Source organism: Oryx dammah, unplaced genomic scaffold (genome assembly GCF_014754425.2).
Source record: "Oryx dammah isolate SB20612 unplaced genomic scaffold, SCBI_Odam_1.1 HiC_scaffold_2, whole genome shotgun sequence".
Taxonomy (NCBI): Eukaryota; Metazoa; Chordata; class Mammalia; order Artiodactyla; family Bovidae; genus Oryx; species Oryx dammah.
In genome coordinates, this window is record NW_024070186.1 from 175,604,035 (window position 1) to 175,620,669 (window position 16,635).

The 16,635-nt window shown below is 37.2% G+C and overlaps 3 protein-coding genes across 6 annotated transcripts in view; 2 read left to right on the top strand and 1 right to left on the bottom strand.

Moving 5' to 3' along the window:
- ACSM3 (acyl-CoA synthetase medium chain family member 3) overlaps positions 1-2,494 on the top strand; it is a 59,215-nt gene extending 56,721 nt beyond the window's left edge. Inside the window, exons 13-14 of one of the 2 annotated variants that reach the window (XM_040257374.1) lie at positions 1,709-1,828; positions 2,232-2,494. In XM_040257374.1, coding sequence (XP_040113308.1) covers positions 1,709-1,828; positions 2,232-2,318 — 207 coding nt within the window. In that variant the 3' untranslated portion in view covers positions 2,319-2,494. The remainder of the gene's footprint in view (positions 1-1,708; positions 1,829-2,231) is intronic. The other variant, XM_040257366.1, reaches the window with a different exon arrangement.
- Positions 1,601-16,196, bottom strand: ERI2 (ERI1 exoribonuclease family member 2). Of its 2 annotated transcripts, none has more exons than XM_040257196.1 (9): positions 15,817-16,196; positions 12,033-12,100; positions 11,865-11,948; positions 11,113-11,240; positions 10,352-10,508; positions 8,871-8,971; positions 8,231-8,312; positions 4,857-4,945; positions 1,601-4,651 (listed from the first exon to the last, which is right to left on the bottom strand). In XM_040257196.1, exons 1-9 carry the CDS (start codon positions 15,837-15,839, stop codon positions 3,314-3,316), a joined length of 2,070 nt encoding a protein of 689 aa, XP_040113130.1. In that variant the 5' UTR covers positions 15,840-16,196; the 3' UTR covers positions 1,601-3,313. The 2 variants fall into 2 exon arrangements, with proteins under 2 accessions (XP_040113130.1, XP_040113138.1); XM_040257204.1 differs by having other exon boundaries at positions 11,865-11,943; positions 15,817-15,866.
- REXO5 (RNA exonuclease 5) overlaps positions 16,196-16,635 on the top strand; it is a 57,735-nt gene continuing 57,295 nt past the window's right edge. For both annotated transcript variants that reach the window (XM_040257181.1, XM_040257187.1), the window contains exon 1: positions 16,196-16,527. In XM_040257181.1, coding sequence (XP_040113115.1) covers positions 16,387-16,527 — 141 coding nt within the window. In that variant the 5' untranslated portion in view covers positions 16,196-16,386. The remainder of the gene's footprint in view (positions 16,528-16,635) is intronic.

Here is a 16,635-nt window from a genome sequence, read left to right on the forward strand (position 1 = left end):
TAGGTGGAATGAGTCTCTCCCCTGACATCAGTCATCATTTCCTCCTCTGTAAAAGGATTCTGTGAGGGGAATTACACTCCATATTTTATAATAAATCTATAAGGGAAAATAATCTGAAAAAAACTCTATCTTATCTATATCTGAATCACTTTGCTGTACACCTGAAACTAACAAAACAGTTAATTAACCATACTTCAACAAAAAAATTACAAAAAGAGAGAAGGATATAAAGTTGTAATGTACAGCAAGGTTCCATTTTTAAGTATAAATGTCTTAGGGAAAATAGGAATAATTCACACCACTTTGCTGGTTTTCTCTGGAGAATAAAATTAAAAATGATTTTTAATTTATTTTAAAAAAAGTTTGTGAGGATTAAATAAGTTAACATAGGTATAGGGCTTATAACAATACTCAGAACACATTAAGTCATTAAAAATATTAGGTATTAGTTGTAATAGTAGAAGTATAAGATTTTTTTAACCTAAAATCTGTAAGTGGGCTTCAAAGTTTCCCTGAAATTCTGTGCAAAAGAAATTACTACAACTGATACCTCATATTTTTAATGACTTAGTATATATGTTCCAGGTATTTTTATAAGCCCTATACCTATGTTAATTTACTTAATTCTCATAAACTCCTTTCACAGAGAAGGGAACTGAGGCAGAGATGTGTCCTAACTTGCCTGAGATTATAGGCAAAGTGTGACTTAAATCCCGGTTGTGTAATTCAGAGTTCATGCTTTTAACCATGTTAGATTTTTCTTTATTAATTTATCATTTTCTGTAATGGTTTATAAAGAATTCTATAAAGATAAGTTAGATTTTATCCAAGGTGCATGAGTCACCAATATGCAAACCAGTGATTACAAACACTAGTTCTTAAAATAACTTGCCTTTGCACAATTCACTTATAGCAAGGATGAAATTTTTTAATTCATAAAAATGTTGATAAGCAATAGAACAAGCATAAATATAAATAAATTTTATGAAATGTCAAACAATGAATACAAGAAAATTATATACATGCATAGACACACATATACAACTGCCTTGCATCAAGAGAAGTGTCTATGGAATAAAGAGTGGACAGTCTCAGCGAACTGTTTAACAAGGGTATGGCAAACTCAGTCAGAAGACTGTTTATTAGGACCATACTGAGGGTGGTGACCTATAAGCCAGACTAGATCAGGATGGGTTGTTTTATAAAAGACTGTGCTTAGTGTACTACCAAGTTTCCAAAAGAAAATTTTTTAAAGGGGATAACAGATGAGGCAAGAAGTAAAGAGCAGAGATGATCAGAAACAGGTCAGAAAGTAGTTTAAGATGTAGTGAGATGAGACAGTTCAAGTATAGATCAAAATCAAAGTAGGGGTTCCAAAAGCTAGGTTGTATTAAGATCCCCTGGAGTAGGAAATGGCAACCTGCTCCAGTATTCTTGTCTGAAAAATTCCATCGACAGAGGAGCCTGGCAGGCTACAGTCCACGGGGTCAGAGTTGGAGACAACTGAGCAACTGAGCACACATGCACACAATAGATATAAAATCTAGGTATGGGAGTCAACTGGCTGGCTTAAGAGCGTAAAGCTGAGATCAGACCCTAATAAACATTTTGGCTCACCATATGAGGTATTTATTTAGATTCTCAAGTTAGGAGAAAGATACATTGAAACATAAAAATATACAACTCATCATTCAAATATTTATTTTAGGTAGTAAAGGCTTTTATTGTTTTGAATCCTGATTACAAGTCACATGATCAAGAACAACTGAAAAAGGAGATTCAGGAGCATGTAAAAAGAAATACTGCACCTTACAAATATCCCAGAAAGGTAGGTACTCTAATTAAGAACAATATTTGCTTATTATTCTGGAAATTTTCAGCTGTTTATTTTTTCCATTTTAATGAACATTCTCTTGAAATGTGCTGTACCAAACATTTCAAACTGAACTAATGATATGGATAAGAAACAGAATCTGAGATTAAAATGAAACTCTTAACCTAATTTGTAGAGTCATTTGGCTTACTGGACTTATAGTAAATACTAAAAAATATCAAATATCAAAAAAATATCCTCAACAATATCCCTTTTCTGTTTTTTGGCTGTTACCAAAAAAACCCCCAATTGGTGTCCTGATTCTTTCACTTAGAGTTCATAATAGAACTGTTATATAATTGACTTTGTCTAAAGATGAAAACTTCTGGCCTAATTCTCTTCCCTTGGATATCTACAGGTAGAATTTATTCAAGAGCTGCCAAAGACTATTAGTGGGAAGATAAAACGAAATGAACTGAGGAAGAAAGAATGGGAAACAATTTAAGTCTATTCCATTAATTATGATGGTCTCTATAAAATAAGACTCAGTAAAATCAAAGATTATGAAAAAGTGGTAAAAAATGTGATAGTATGCTTATAAACTAATTGATTTAAAATATCCTGTGGTTATAACCTCATAGGCTGGATTCTGAAATAAAGCATTCAATAAATTCTTCTGCATCGGTGTCAATGTTTTTATAATTTGGTAATATAAAAAGAATACCATCAGTTGTTGAGGAATTTTTAAACACATAATGTAGACCCAATTTCTGAACTAAATCTCTGACCTAGTGAATTTCAGATCTTAGTTGAGTAATTCTACTGATACACTGACTATAAATCAGAACCAATTTTTAATGGTTGAAATAAAATAAAACAAGTTATAAAGTTTTTAGAAAAGTCTTAAATAATAGATCATAATTCTCAAAGTACAAGTATCTACCTGAAACTGGTCTAGGGATTTTTTATTGGTCACATTGTTACTCAAACAATTTAAAAATAATTTAAAATTCGTTTCAAGGTCTAAGTGTAAAAGGATATCATATATTGCACACCTGAAACTAATATTGTATGACAATTATAATTCAATATAAATAAATAGGATATCATGTATTAATATTGCTATTATATTTAATAAATACAGTTTATCAAGTTTTAATTTGTGGTTCTTCAAAAAAGTGTGATAAGTTTGGTAACAGTTAATATATGAAATATAAATAAAATAGTATAAGACATTATCAGCATACTCATGTGTAGAAATTCAGGGGATAATCAGGATTCATACATGGAGAGAAGACAAATTAGATAACTGGTGAATGAAATTAGAAGGCTGTGATATTATTTTTTTCTATTTTCAGTGTGTGTGTGTGAATGTGCTGAACAGCTTACAGAGCTCAGATATGCAGAGTCCTCACAACATGTAGCCCTATACACATTTTTTTCTCTTTACTGCACTAAAAGTCACATTGAAGTAAAATCATAGTTTAGACATAAAAAAGGTCAATTTCTCATTGAAGGTCTGAGTCTCAATGAACTTTTAGTAGAGAAATTTACATTTCTGTCATAAATAAGGTTTGTTTCTAGAGAACTAAAAGTGAGTCCTCCTGGGGAATGAGATAGAACTATACTGTTTGCTCTTTCCTTTTGAAGTGTTTGTTCCCACTTGAAATAACCACAACATTTTCTCTTTTCTTGGTACTTCCCAACAGGACAACAATAGAAGACTTTTCCATGGTTTGGTCCATTATTAGAAACAGTAAGTCTCTTAGATCTTCGGCCACACTTGCATAAAGGAGGTGTTATTTTCCCACTCTTCCAAGACTCTTGCAGATTAACTGTAGAAGTTAAGACAGAAGGGAGAATCTTCCAGGAAGAAATTGCTCCTGGGGAGTCATTAGATGATGCAGGCTTTTCTTCATGGATTGTGAAAGTCTGTTTTTTTGCCGGTGGGAAAAGTGGAGGACTGGATGGATTCCTTTTACTATCATCTAAACAAAGAGGATGTTTCCCCAAAACTAAAGGATGAGACACATTGGAATTAACACTGTTGAAATTACTTGATTTACATTCAGGTAATTTAAAGCCAAAAGTATCTGAACCTGGATCTTTGGCTTCCTTTGTATTATAAATAGTGGTATGGGGACTCTTATATACAATAGACTTAGAGGTAACAGATTTTTCAGGAGTTTCTTCTGTGCCTCCAAAGTTTTCATGACTTAACATTTCAGATTCTTCTAAAACCATTACTTTTTCTCCAGAATTAAGTGAAGTGTCTACATTTGAGTCACTAACGGGAGGTATACAATATATATTTTGCTCAGGCTGAGATGCTGGCAGTAAAGCTACATCCTCCCAATCAGCCAACATAGGTAAACAGTCAAGAGCAGAACTCACTTCCGTATCAGAAACATTATTAAAAGATGAAATGGTAGTTGAAACAGGTACCAGTTTTGAACCAACTGTTGAAGACTTAGAATTGGTATTAAATGCAAGATGTTGGTTTATCTGCTTCTGCATAGGTGTATTCCGGCTGGAAGACTGCAACTGCCCCAGAGAAGTCCAGGACTTAGTAGCATTAAAGAGAGATAAACAGCTTCTGACATTGCAAAGACCTGCTTTTATGCTGTCCTTTTGTTGTAACTGATCCTGCTGTACCTTTATAGGAGAATTCACACCAACTGACTTCATCTGAATTTTCTTGTAAGATTTTATTGAATTTTTAGGCTCCCCACCATATATGCTGGGATCATGAGTGTTATTGGTACAGGTTGATGTTTCTTCAACTTGATCCATATTCAAATTTCTGGTGAAAATGTTAGGATTCCTCTTAGTGGAAACCTATGATTCCACAGACAAAACCAACAACTTTAGAAACTCTGCATTCATAATTTGTTTAGTATACATTATACGATATGACAAAAAAGAAAAACATCAGCACTGATTGATCTATAAAGGAGAGCATACATAACATCTACATTTCAGTTAGCCTATAATTACTTCTGGAGTTTGAAATAACAGAATAAAGAGGCAAGACACCACTAACCTTGTTCAAAGACCTTGTAATCTTCATTAAGCAACCATCCCTGATCATTTTCCAAGCAAGAAGGGCAGTATTCCGAGAATCATCCAACCCTGAGGAAATAGATATCAAAGACTAAATTTAGTGGTACCTATGTAAAGAAATATACTAACACTTAAGCAGAAATTGGAACATATAGTTGGTTTTATGATCATCTACTAATTTTCATCATATAAAATGGTCTCGTGGAAAGCTGTGGCAGCCTCACCAATGAAAGATTTCCCAAATTTAGTCATCTGGTCCTGAACTTTTGTTTGTTAGTTTTTTAATCAGTTTTGATTTCAGTACTTGGGATTGGTCTGTTCATAATTATTTTCTGTTTCTTCCTGCCACAGAGTAGCTGGTAATTGTCTCTTATGATCCTTTGTACTTCTGTGATGTCAGCCGTAATTCTTTTTTCATTTCTAATTTTGTTGATTTGAGTCCTCTCCCTTTTTTTTCTGGATGAGGCAGGCTAAAGGTTTCTCAATTTTATCTTTTCAAAGAACCAGCTTTTAGGTTAACTGATTTTTGCTATTGTTTTCTTGGTTTCTATTTCATTTATTTCTGTCTGATCTTCATGATTTATTTCCTTCTACTAACTTTAGGTTTTGTTTGTTCTTCTTTCTCTAGTTGCTTTAGGTATAGGAATAGGTTGTTTGAGACTTTCTTGTTTCCTGAAGTAAGACTGTATTGCTACAAACTTCCCTTAGAACTTCTTTGGCTCCAGCCCATAGGTTTTAGGTCACTGTGCGTTCTTTTTGTCTCTAGGTATCATTCTTTAACACCATACATAAAAATAAGCTCAAAATGAGTTAAAGACATAGATGTGAGACTAGGCACTATAAAATTCTTAGAGAAAAACACAGAACACTCTTTGACATAAATCACAGCAATATCTTTTTTGATCTGCTTCTGAGTAATCGAAATAAAAACAAAAGAAATAAAGGGGATCTAATTAAATTCAAAAGCTTTTGCATAGCAAAGGAAACCATAAACAAAATGAAAAGACAACTCACAGAATGGGAGAAAATATTTGCAGATGATATGACAGACAAGGTATTAGTCTCCAAAATTTATTAACAGCTCATGCAGCTAAATATCATCAAAATTAACAACCCAATCAAAAAATGGGCAGAAGACCTAAATAGACATTTCTTCAAAGAAGACATACAGATGGCCGAGAGGCACATAAAAGATATTCAACATCACTAATTATCAGAGAAACGCAAATTGAAACTAGAGATTCCTCACCTCACACCAGTCAGAATGGCTATCATCAAAAAATTCACAAACAGTAAATGCTGGAGAAGGTATGAAGAGGAAACCCTCCTACATTGTTGGTGGGAATGTAAATTGGTACAGCCACTATGGAAAACATATGTGAGTTCCTAAAGAAACTAAAAACAGAGCTACCATATGATCCTGAAATCCTACTCCTGGGCATGTATCTGGAGAAAAACATGGTCAGAAAGGATACATGCATCCCAGTGCTCACTGCAGTGCTGTTTACAATAGCCAAGATATTGAAACAATCTAAATGCTCACTGACAGAACATTGAATAAAGATGTGGTACATACATACAACAGAATATTGTTTGTGGTAGTTATAGTCACTAAGTCTTGTCTGACTCTTTTGGGCTGTAGCTCACCAGGGATTTCCCAGGCAAGAGTATTGGAGTGGGTTGTCATTTCCTTCTCCAGGGAATATTCCCAACACAGGGATCAAACTCCTATTTGCATTTCAGGCAGATTCTTTACCATTGAGGCACCAGAGAAGCCCAATGGAATATTACCCAGCCATTAAAAAGAATGAAATAATGCCTTTGCCACAACATGGATGGACTTAGAGTCAGATACACTGACTGAAGTAAGTTAGAGAAATATCCTGGTATCACTTACATGTACAATCTATCTATCTATACAAATGAACTTATTTACAAAATAGTAACAGACTCAGAGACTTAGAGAAAGAACTTATGGTAACAGGGGGAATGGTCGGGGGAGGGATAGTTAGGAGTTTGGGAATGACATATACATTCTGCTATATTTAAAATGGATAATCAACACAGACCTACTGTATAGCACATGGAATGCTGCTCAGTATTATATGGCAGCCTGGATGGAAGGGGAGTTTGGGGAGAATGGATACATTTACATGTATGGCTGAGTCCCTTCACTATTCACCTAAAACTATCATAACATAGTTTGTTAACTGGCTATACTCCAATACAAAATAAAAATTTTAAAATAAAGAATAATAAAAATTAAAACAAAATAAAATGGATGGGGACTTCCCTGGTAGTTCAGTGGCTAACACTCTGCAGGGGGCTGTGGTTCAATCCATGGTTAGGGAACTACATTCTGCATGCTGGTAACTAAAGATTCTGCATGCTGCAACAAAATACACAAAAAATAAACTCAAAATGGATCAAAGACCTAAATGTAAGCCCAGACACCATAAAACTCTTAGAGGGAAACGCAGGCAGAACATTCTCTGACATAAAACACAGCAGTATTTATTTTGATCTACCTGCTAGAGTAATGAAAATAAAAATAAACAATTGGGACCTAATTAAATTTAAATGCTTTTGTATAGCAAAGAAACCAATAAACAAAATGAAAAGATAACTCACAGAATCAGAGAAAATATGTGCAAACTAAGCAACAAGCAAGAGATTAATCTTCAAAATAAACAAACAAACAAAATAAATAACTCATGCAGCTCTATGCCAAAAAAGCAAATCACTCAATTGAAAAATGGACAGAAGATCCAAACAAACATTTCTCCAAAGACATACAGATGGCCAAAAGCACATGTCTCCAAACAATAAATGCTGGAGAGGCTGTGGAGAAAAGGGAGCCCTTCTACCTTGTCCGTAGGAATGTAAATTGGTACAACCACTACAGAACAGTATGCAGATTCCTTAAAAAACTAAAAATAGAACTACCATTATGATCCAGCAATCCCACTCCTGGGCATATATTCCAGGGAAGACCATAACCTGAAGATATATGCACCCCAATGTTCACTGCACCACTGTTTATAATAGCCAAGACATGGAAGCAATTTAAATATTCATCAATAGAGGAATGGATATAGATGTGGCACATATATACATTTCTTTTTTTTTTAAGAAACTAGAAATCCACTAGATAACAGTCTTATATAAAATCTTACAATATTTTAAGGAAGTGGTAATTTGAAAATCTTGGAAACAATCTGAATGTATAGACTAGGGCTTTTTTCAGGCTGAGGATATTCTTTGTTAATGACATCATTGAAAAATGAGATGCAAATGAAAGTGTATAAAAATAAAATGACTTACATAATAAAATTAATCTCAAGATATACTAACCAAAATGTTCTCGCCCCAAGAATTGCATTCCCACTTCCTGCAGGGCACCACTGAGTCCTTTTGGTTTTCTTCTATAGAAAATCTAGTCAAATAAAAGACAATATATTTTTTAAAATAATTACCATGTGAAAGGCTATACAGTTAACCATTTACTTCTTATGATTTTTATTCTATAAGATTTGAAATGTGCTTATTTTTGTGTTGTTTTTATATACTTTAGGAAAAGTATTTATATGGATGCTTCAAAACAAAATATTTTGTTTGTAGAAACTCATACCCATGTGTGAAGTGAAAGTCGCTCAGTTGTGTCCGACTCTTTGCAACCCCATGGACTATACAGTCCTTGAAATTCTCCAGGCCAGAATACTGGAGTAAGGAGCCTTTCCCTTCTCCAGGGGATCTTCCTAACCCAGGGATTAAACCCAGGTCGCCTGCATTACCAGCTGAACCACAAGAGAAGCCCAAGAATACTGGAGTGGGTAGCCTATCCCTTTTCCAGCAGATCTTTCTGATCCAGGAATCAAACCGGGGTCCCCTGAACTGCAGGTGGATTCTTACCAATTGAGCTATCAGGGAAGCATATGTGTAGGATAAAGTTTAATAACTTTTCAATAGAACAAAAGTGAACATGCCCCCTTACCTTGTAAGTTACTCTGAGATCAATCCAAGAATTAAGGAACACAGGTTTTAACAGTTGTTTTCTTTTACATTCATACTCCAGGCAAACCCCCAAGTCCCAGTCTGCATCAAGAATATTAGAACAAAGTCAATGATGCCAACGGTTTTTACTTATGCTATTATTTATAAACAAAATGCTGAAAGTCAACATAAAACAGAATAACAGAACTTAGAATAATACATAACATACACTATACTATATTTTATATATAGTATATACAACATATGGTATATATTATATACTATGCAACATATAATAGAAGAGTAAGATTTTGTTGCCCTAATATTTAAAAATTACTCATAACTTACTAGTAAGAAATTAGGTCAGTAACTAAGTTTCAAAATGATTTCTTAAAAGCCCAGTAAACACACTGACGTTTCATAAAGAAGAGTTAGGTGTCACATTACAAGGCTTAGATGGAAAAGATTATCTGCTTTCAACATTCAAGAAAATATTAATGTAACTGAGAAACCAAACATCTTACAGGGACCCCGTTGGGCTGTACCCCACAGCCATGCAAGCACTGTACTTGCCCAACCTCAAGACCAAAGAAATAGCCCAGAGTCAGTGACAGAGACATCAAGGGTTTAATGAACAGGGGGACTGTACATGTCTGAAGCAAGGTCTTGGAGCATACTCCATCATGTGAAGCAGATGGTGGGCAGGACATGATGGCAGCAGTCTTTGGCAAGGTGTTACCAGTTATAGAGGGAATTGACATCAGTTGGTTCATCAGTTATCAGGGAAACCAGCTGAAGAGAAAGCCCTTCATGTCCTTTTGATAAGCTATCATTGTGGAGATAAAGATTCTGGTCTAAAGATCTAAAGATTAGAACAATCACTAGCTGGGGCTAAGGGCAAGTATGTATTAAGAGGGGAGGTCAGTCATATGAGTAGGGTGTAGGTCAAGCAGGGGTATACAGAGAACAAAAGAACAGCCATCTTGAATGGCCTGATCATACAGACTCAAACACAATTATCAATGCTCTGTGTCAATGACAGAGCATTGTTAACAATGACTATTAATGGTAATGCTCTATTAGGGCATATAAAAGATCTACTTTAAATGACCCATTTTTTTCCCTTGATGTCTACATTAGAAGCGTGAAAGTATAAAAGCAAAGACTGCAAGGTGAATATGGATTCTTTTTATCAAAGTTGTAGAAATACCATGATAAAAATACTTTCACTGGTCTTTGCCCAGATTCAGGAGAATAGAGAAATGTAGAAAGATTCTTAAAAGTTAGAGCTTAACTTTTAAAGGTGTTTAAAATTTTAAAAATATGAATAAGTTTACTTTTGTTGGTTAACATCATGCTAGACATTTAAGATTTCTTTTTGTGGCCCAGGAAGGTAACAAGTATAATTCTTACTAGAGATAAAGAATTAACTAGTGGCAATGCTATTCATTAATGATTGCTAAATATAAGTTATTTTTTTACCTGACCAAGTAACAAATGCACATAATTTTACTTCAGAAGTGGAAATATCTGACACTGTAGTAGCAAAAATAATTTTCTTCTGTTGCTGAATCTTCTGAATCCATTTACAGAACTGAGATAAACAAATCTTCAGAGGGACTCCTTCATCAACTTGAGCCTGAATAGAGTCATATAATCTGAATTCAACAACTGAATTCCATAATTATTGCGCACATAATTAGGCACTATGAGGAAGATATACAACAAGGAAGAAGAGGTTTTAACTGGCAGTTTATCTAGTGAAAATATGTTAAAACACATAGGAGAGAGATAATACAACAATTAGAATTCTGCAAGATAAGAAAAATTACATTGACTAAAGTCACACAGAAATACAATAAAGATATCCTGATAGGCAGAAATCTGATATCACTTAATTTCCATAAAATATATTTGATATACATTTTTATAACACTATTCTTTTCAATTTTTTTTTGGCTGTACCATGGGGGAATCTTAATTTCTCAACCAGGGATTAAGCCCACGACCTCTGCAGTGGGAGTACAGAGTCATAATCATTGGACCACCATAGAAGTCTAATTTTTTCTGATTTTTAAAGATTCCAATGGGCTTCTGGAGGGACAGTATTTCTAACAGTGAACGAATCTAATTCCACATGGCATATAGCTTTTATTTTCTTTCTGAATTTTAATATTTATGTCTTTCCTGCTTGTTTTTTGTTGGAATGGGAGGATGAGAAGTGGGGAAAAGAGAGGGCATACCTGCCTTATGCCTGTCAGTTCCATGCAAAATTCAGAAAGAATTGGATGTTCCTGAGGCTGAACATAAGCATGGAACTCAGATTCAATCTCTCCAGTTGATGTGTTCAGTAATACAGCTGGAAATTCAACTACATGAAAGAATCATCAATTGACAGTTGAATACATAATTGCTAAACTAATGCTGCAATCATTTTAAATTAAGTATATATTGATATTACCTTCACATAGTATTATTAAATAATCATTGTTTTAGTGAAAGCACATTAAAATGACCAAAGCAGTGTAATGTAATAGTTATATAAAATTATGCCAAAGAATAAATCAAACTATTAAAGTTACAGGTATATCTATTTAAAACTCTTGAATGTATTTCCATAATTAGAAGACCATATGAAAGTTGAAACATAGTACTTTTTACAAAGGTATTTTTTTTATCAGTTTCTATGTAGTTGAGATTTTGAATATAATCCCAAAACAATTATTTTATATGGTGACACACTTAAGTATTAGGTTTGTGGGTCTTTTTTGTCATCAGATTTCATAGTAAATTACCAATCCACAGATCATTTTGTTTTCTTATTTAGCATTGCGTGTACTGTGTGCTAAGTTGCTTCAGTCATGTCCAATGACCCTATAGACTGCAGCCCACCAGGCTCCTCTGTCCATGAGATTCTCCAGGCAAGAATACTGGAGTGGGTTGCTGTGCCCTTTCCAGGGGATCTTTGGCCATTGGCAGTCAAGTTCAGACTTACTTATTTCCTGACTCCGGTGGCGTTTCCCATCATTCCAACATGTTGACTCAAAATCAATGATAATTAAGTAGTCAAACAACTGCTCTGCAAAAGATCAGTGTCCTTATGTATTACCAGTGTTAAACGTGCAACACTACAGAATGTAAAGAAATGAGGCACATTACTTACTAGATTTGCTTCTTCCTAGGTTTCCATTTGCTGGTGGAATTGATTTTCTCCTAATTAATCCAAGCTGCCTAAAAATGTAAAACAATCCAGGTATGTTCAACAAAATCATTCATATTCCTGTTTACATAAATTAACAAACTGATGGTATAACCCTCATTATTAATGTACTAATGTATTGTGATTGAGAGGAAACTGAACTAGACTTTGAGGGCAAAAGACTTTGATTCTTTGCACTCTTCTGACTTTAGCAGTCATTCTACCAAAGACTGTTCAAACTACTACACAAACTACTACTCATGCTCAAAATTCTTCAAGCTAGGCTTCAAATAGTACGTGATCTCAAAATTTCCAGATGTACAAGTTCAATTTAAAAAAGGCAGAGGAACCAGAGATCAAATTGCCAACATCTGTTGAATCATAGAAAAAGGGAATTCCAGAAAAATATCTACTTCTGCTTCAATGACTACATTAAAGACTTTGACTGTAGATCATAACAAACTGTCAAAAATTCTTCAAGAGATGGGAATATCAGACCACCTTACCTGCCTCCTGAGAAACCTGTATGCAGGTCAAGAAGCAACAGTTAGAACTGGACATGGAACAACAGACTGGTTCCCAACTGGGAAAGGAGTAAGTCAATTTTGTATATTGTCACCCTGCTTATTTAACTTATATGAAGAGTACATCATGAGAAATGCCGACATGGATGAAGCTCAAGGGGGATTCAAGACTGATTGGAGAAATATCAATAACCTCAGATATGCAGATACCACCAGCCTTATGGCAGAAAGTTAAGAGGAACTAAAGAGCCTCTTGATAAACATGAAAGAAGAGAGTGAAAAAACGGGCTCAAAACACAACATTCAAAAAATGAAGATCATGGCATCTGGTCCCATCACTTCATGGTAAATAGATGGGGAAACAATGGAAATAGTGACAGACTTTATTTTATTGGGCTCCAAAATCACTGCAGACGATCACTGCTGCCATGAAATCAAAAAATGCTTGCTCCTTGGAAGAAAAGCTATGGCCAACCTAGACAGCATATGAAAAAGCAGAGACATTACTTTGCCGACTAAGGTCCATTTAGTCAAAACTATGGTTTTTCCAGTAGTCAAGTACGAATGTGAGAGTTGGACAACAAAGAAGGCTGAATGCTAATGAACTGATGCTTTCAAATTCTGGTGCTGGAGAAGACTCTTGAGAGGTCCTTGGATAGCAAGATCAAACCAGTCAATCCTAAAAGAAATCAACCCTGAATATTCACTGGAAGGACTGATGCGAGAGCTAAAGCTCCAATATTTTGGCCACCTGATGCAAAGAGCTGACTCATTGGAAAAGATCCTGATGCTGGGAAAAATTGAGGGCAGGAGGAGAAGGGGGCAACAGAAGATGAGATGGTTGGATGGCATCATTGACTTAATGGATAAGAGTTTGAGCAAACTCTAGGAGACAGTAAAAGACAAAGAAGCCTGGCATACTGCAATCCATGTGGTCACAAAGAGTCAGACATGACTAAGCGACTGAACAACAAGTCATTCTACCTGCATGGGCTTCAAAGTGCATATTTGCAAACAGACTGTTTCTCTGTGCTCCTATCATTTTATAGTAATAATGAGGAACTCAAGTGGTTGTAAAGATGCATTGAAAACCTAAGTTAATTTTGCTTTTGTATTTTTCCAGCCTTTGCTATGTGAACAGCACAGTGGAGAGGAGAGAGGGCAGGTCCAGTCTTCTAGGAGTTTAAAAAATCTGGGTAAATAAACTAGATATTCATGGAAAACTAGTGTAAGGTAATATATAATAAAGGATCCTTATGGGCAATATTCTAAGTCCACAGAAAGGGAAGAGCTTGTTACCTGAAGCCTCTTGGTAGGTGTCAAGCCAAAAGACCACCAAGGCAAAAAGCAGAAGGAAGGATTTATTACTTGCAGCAAGTAAGTATAACACCAGGGATATTTCCTGGTGTTTCCCACACCAGTGTCGCCCCTAAAGTGCAAAACTGGGTAAGTTTAAGCTAAGGGTACATGCATATTTCATGTAGGAGCTTAGGTGGTTGAGATTCCAAACATTAGCTGATTGAAGTCAAGAGAGTCAAAAAGGTCAATATCATCATCCCTTGGGTTCCAGGTGATCGGGTGGTTGAGTGCTCCAGGCTAATCTATATCATTGAAACAGAACTAGGAATTTTTTTTTTCTTTTTGGCAGCTTGCAGGATATTGGTTTCCAGAGCAGGGATCAACCTTGTACCCTCTGCAATGGAAGCTGGGAGCCCTAACCACTGGACCACCATGAAACTCCCAGGACTAAGAGTCTTTACTTCTGAGATATCTTTGCCACTGTTACTTCTCTTGCCTGGTAACAGTTGTTTCTGCATTCTTTGTTTCTTTAATACCATTAATTTCTAAACTTCTCCGGCAGTCCAGTGATTAGGAATCCACTTGCCAATGCAGGGGACATGGGTTCAATCCCTGCTCCAGGATGACTCCACACGTTGAGGGGCAACTAAGCCCATGGAGCCCAACTACTGAGCTCGCCCTCCCCAGCTACCAAAGCCAGTGCACCCTAGAGCCTGTGCTCTGTAACAAAGAGTAGCCACCTCAATGAGAAACCTGCAGACCACAACTAGAGAGTAGCCTCTGCTTGCTGCAAATAGAGAAAAGCCTGCGCACAGCAACAAAGACCCAGGGCAGCCAAAAACAAAAAAAATTTTTTTTTTTTAAAGGATCACTGTGGCCAGCCTCAGACCGCAAAATGACTTAGGCCAAACATGACTTCTCTAATATTGAGAAAGTCATGTCTGGTTGTCTTTCTCCAGCGAATATCTGCTTACATGCTTATTGAGGTCTAGGCTTACTGAAATCTTAAGTGTCCTGAGACAAAATTATTCAATACTTTGCTAGGTAGTTTAACCAGGCAGACACCACTCATTCTAGTTTCCCTGTTTGACCTGTGATGGGAAGTTGAGAATAATGGCTAACATCTATTGATTGTTTACTATATAATGGTGGTGGTAGTTTAGTCAGTCTTCTGACTCTTGGAATCCTCTGTCCATGGAGTTCTCCAGGCAAGAATACTGGAGTGGGTTGCCATTTCCTTCTCCAGGGTATCTTCCCAATCCAGGGATCAAAACCCGGTCTGCTGAACTGCAGGCAGATTCTTTACGGACATATTACGCACTGAATCAAGATGGTGATCTCATTTCATCCTCAACAACCGTACAAAATAGTCCTTTCTGCTACCTACATTTAATCGGTGAAAAATCAAATTCGGCAATTTGCCAGAAAACACGTTTTAGTATGTGAAACCAGGATGATCCAACTGTGAAACCCATGCTTTCAAGAATGCATTCCACCGTTTCTATTAATTAGAATGTGAAAAGCCTGTCCAAGAATCAGGAAAAAGGCCATGATTCACACTGTGAATTAAACAGATCACCAGTAAGTGGTAGGGTGAACAGCTTGATAGGTGGAGTGATTTTGATAGCTGCCGGTGACCTCCATATGGTCCCCTAGGGCCATTCTTAATGTTCCCGGAGACCTAGAATAGGCAGACACTGGCGCAGGGGCACAGAGTGAAGAGCCCTCCCTAGTCCTTCCACGCTCCAACAAAGAGCTGACTGAGGCTCGAGACTGAAGTCCCAGAAGAGTGACCTTCCAGTTCAGGCTGGCCAGTGCACGCCCAAACTGCAGAGAATGGAGGCTGAACACGGCGGACACTGACGCGGACGCCAGCGCCGGGTCAGGAGCGATCCCCCGCCACCGCCCAGAACCGCCTTGCATACCGTGCGAGTCTCTTGGTCGCCATTCTTGACGTTCCTTCCTTGCCTCAGCCCAACTGCCGGAAGTTGCTGTAGCCCCACTTCCGGCCCATTCAAACGCCCCGCGCGGTTGGCGGGGTTGCTGCGGCGGCTTCTCTGCCTGTGGCTGAGGCAGAGGCGGCGGTCATCTTCACTCTCCCTCTCGGCTTCTTTCGGCGTCTTCGGGGATACGGGGTTTGGAGAGTGGTTTTTGGCAGAGAAGCAGTTAGAAAGCGCCCCCTTCTCTCTTCCTAACTGACGGAGGCGCGTTTGCACCGTTGGGGGACCGTTTCGAATTCGGCCTCCCGCGTCGGCAGTAAAGCCGTTTGGCTTGGTGCTGCGTCGTTTTCTGCGTGGAGTAACGGGGAAGACGGTTGGCGCCCTCGCTTTCTGCGTCGGGCGGGGAGCGCTCTGTAAACTGATTTGAGAGGATCTGAGAAAGGTGCTAGGTAGGCTGTCGAAGCCCTTGCTCCTCCCCACTGTGGAGACAGCCTGGGCCATCAGGGCATCCGGGTTTTCTCAGAGCGCTAAAAAGCGATCTTTCTCAACAAGCTCATGGAGCCAGAGAGGAAAAGGAGCGGGAGCACCCTCAAGAAGGGCAGAAAAAGGAGACGGATTCCGAGCAAGCTGGTTGGGGCCGCTGAGGCGATGAGATCCCCTTGGGATCTTGAGGAAAGGCAGCAGCCTGTAGCCAAGGTGAGCAATGGGGGGGATCCCGACAGGGCAGCGCGAGGCAGTTTGGAACTCCCAAATAATAATACAATACCATTTACTTTGGGGCTGGTATTGGCGGTTTAAAACCGG

Bases quoted from the DNA above. Each gene is read 5' to 3' on its own strand.
- ERI2 (XM_040257196.1), bottom strand. From the start codon at position 15,839: ATGGCGACCAAGAGACTCGCACG. The intron at 12,101-15,816 runs GTATGCAAGGCG...TTACATTTTTAG, and splicing joins GCGACCAAGAGACTCGCACG to GCAGCTTGGATTAATTAGGA. The intron at 8,313-8,870 runs GTAAGGGGGCAT...TTATTTGACTAG, and splicing joins ATCTCAGAGTAACTTACAAG to ATTTTCTATAGAAGAAAACC.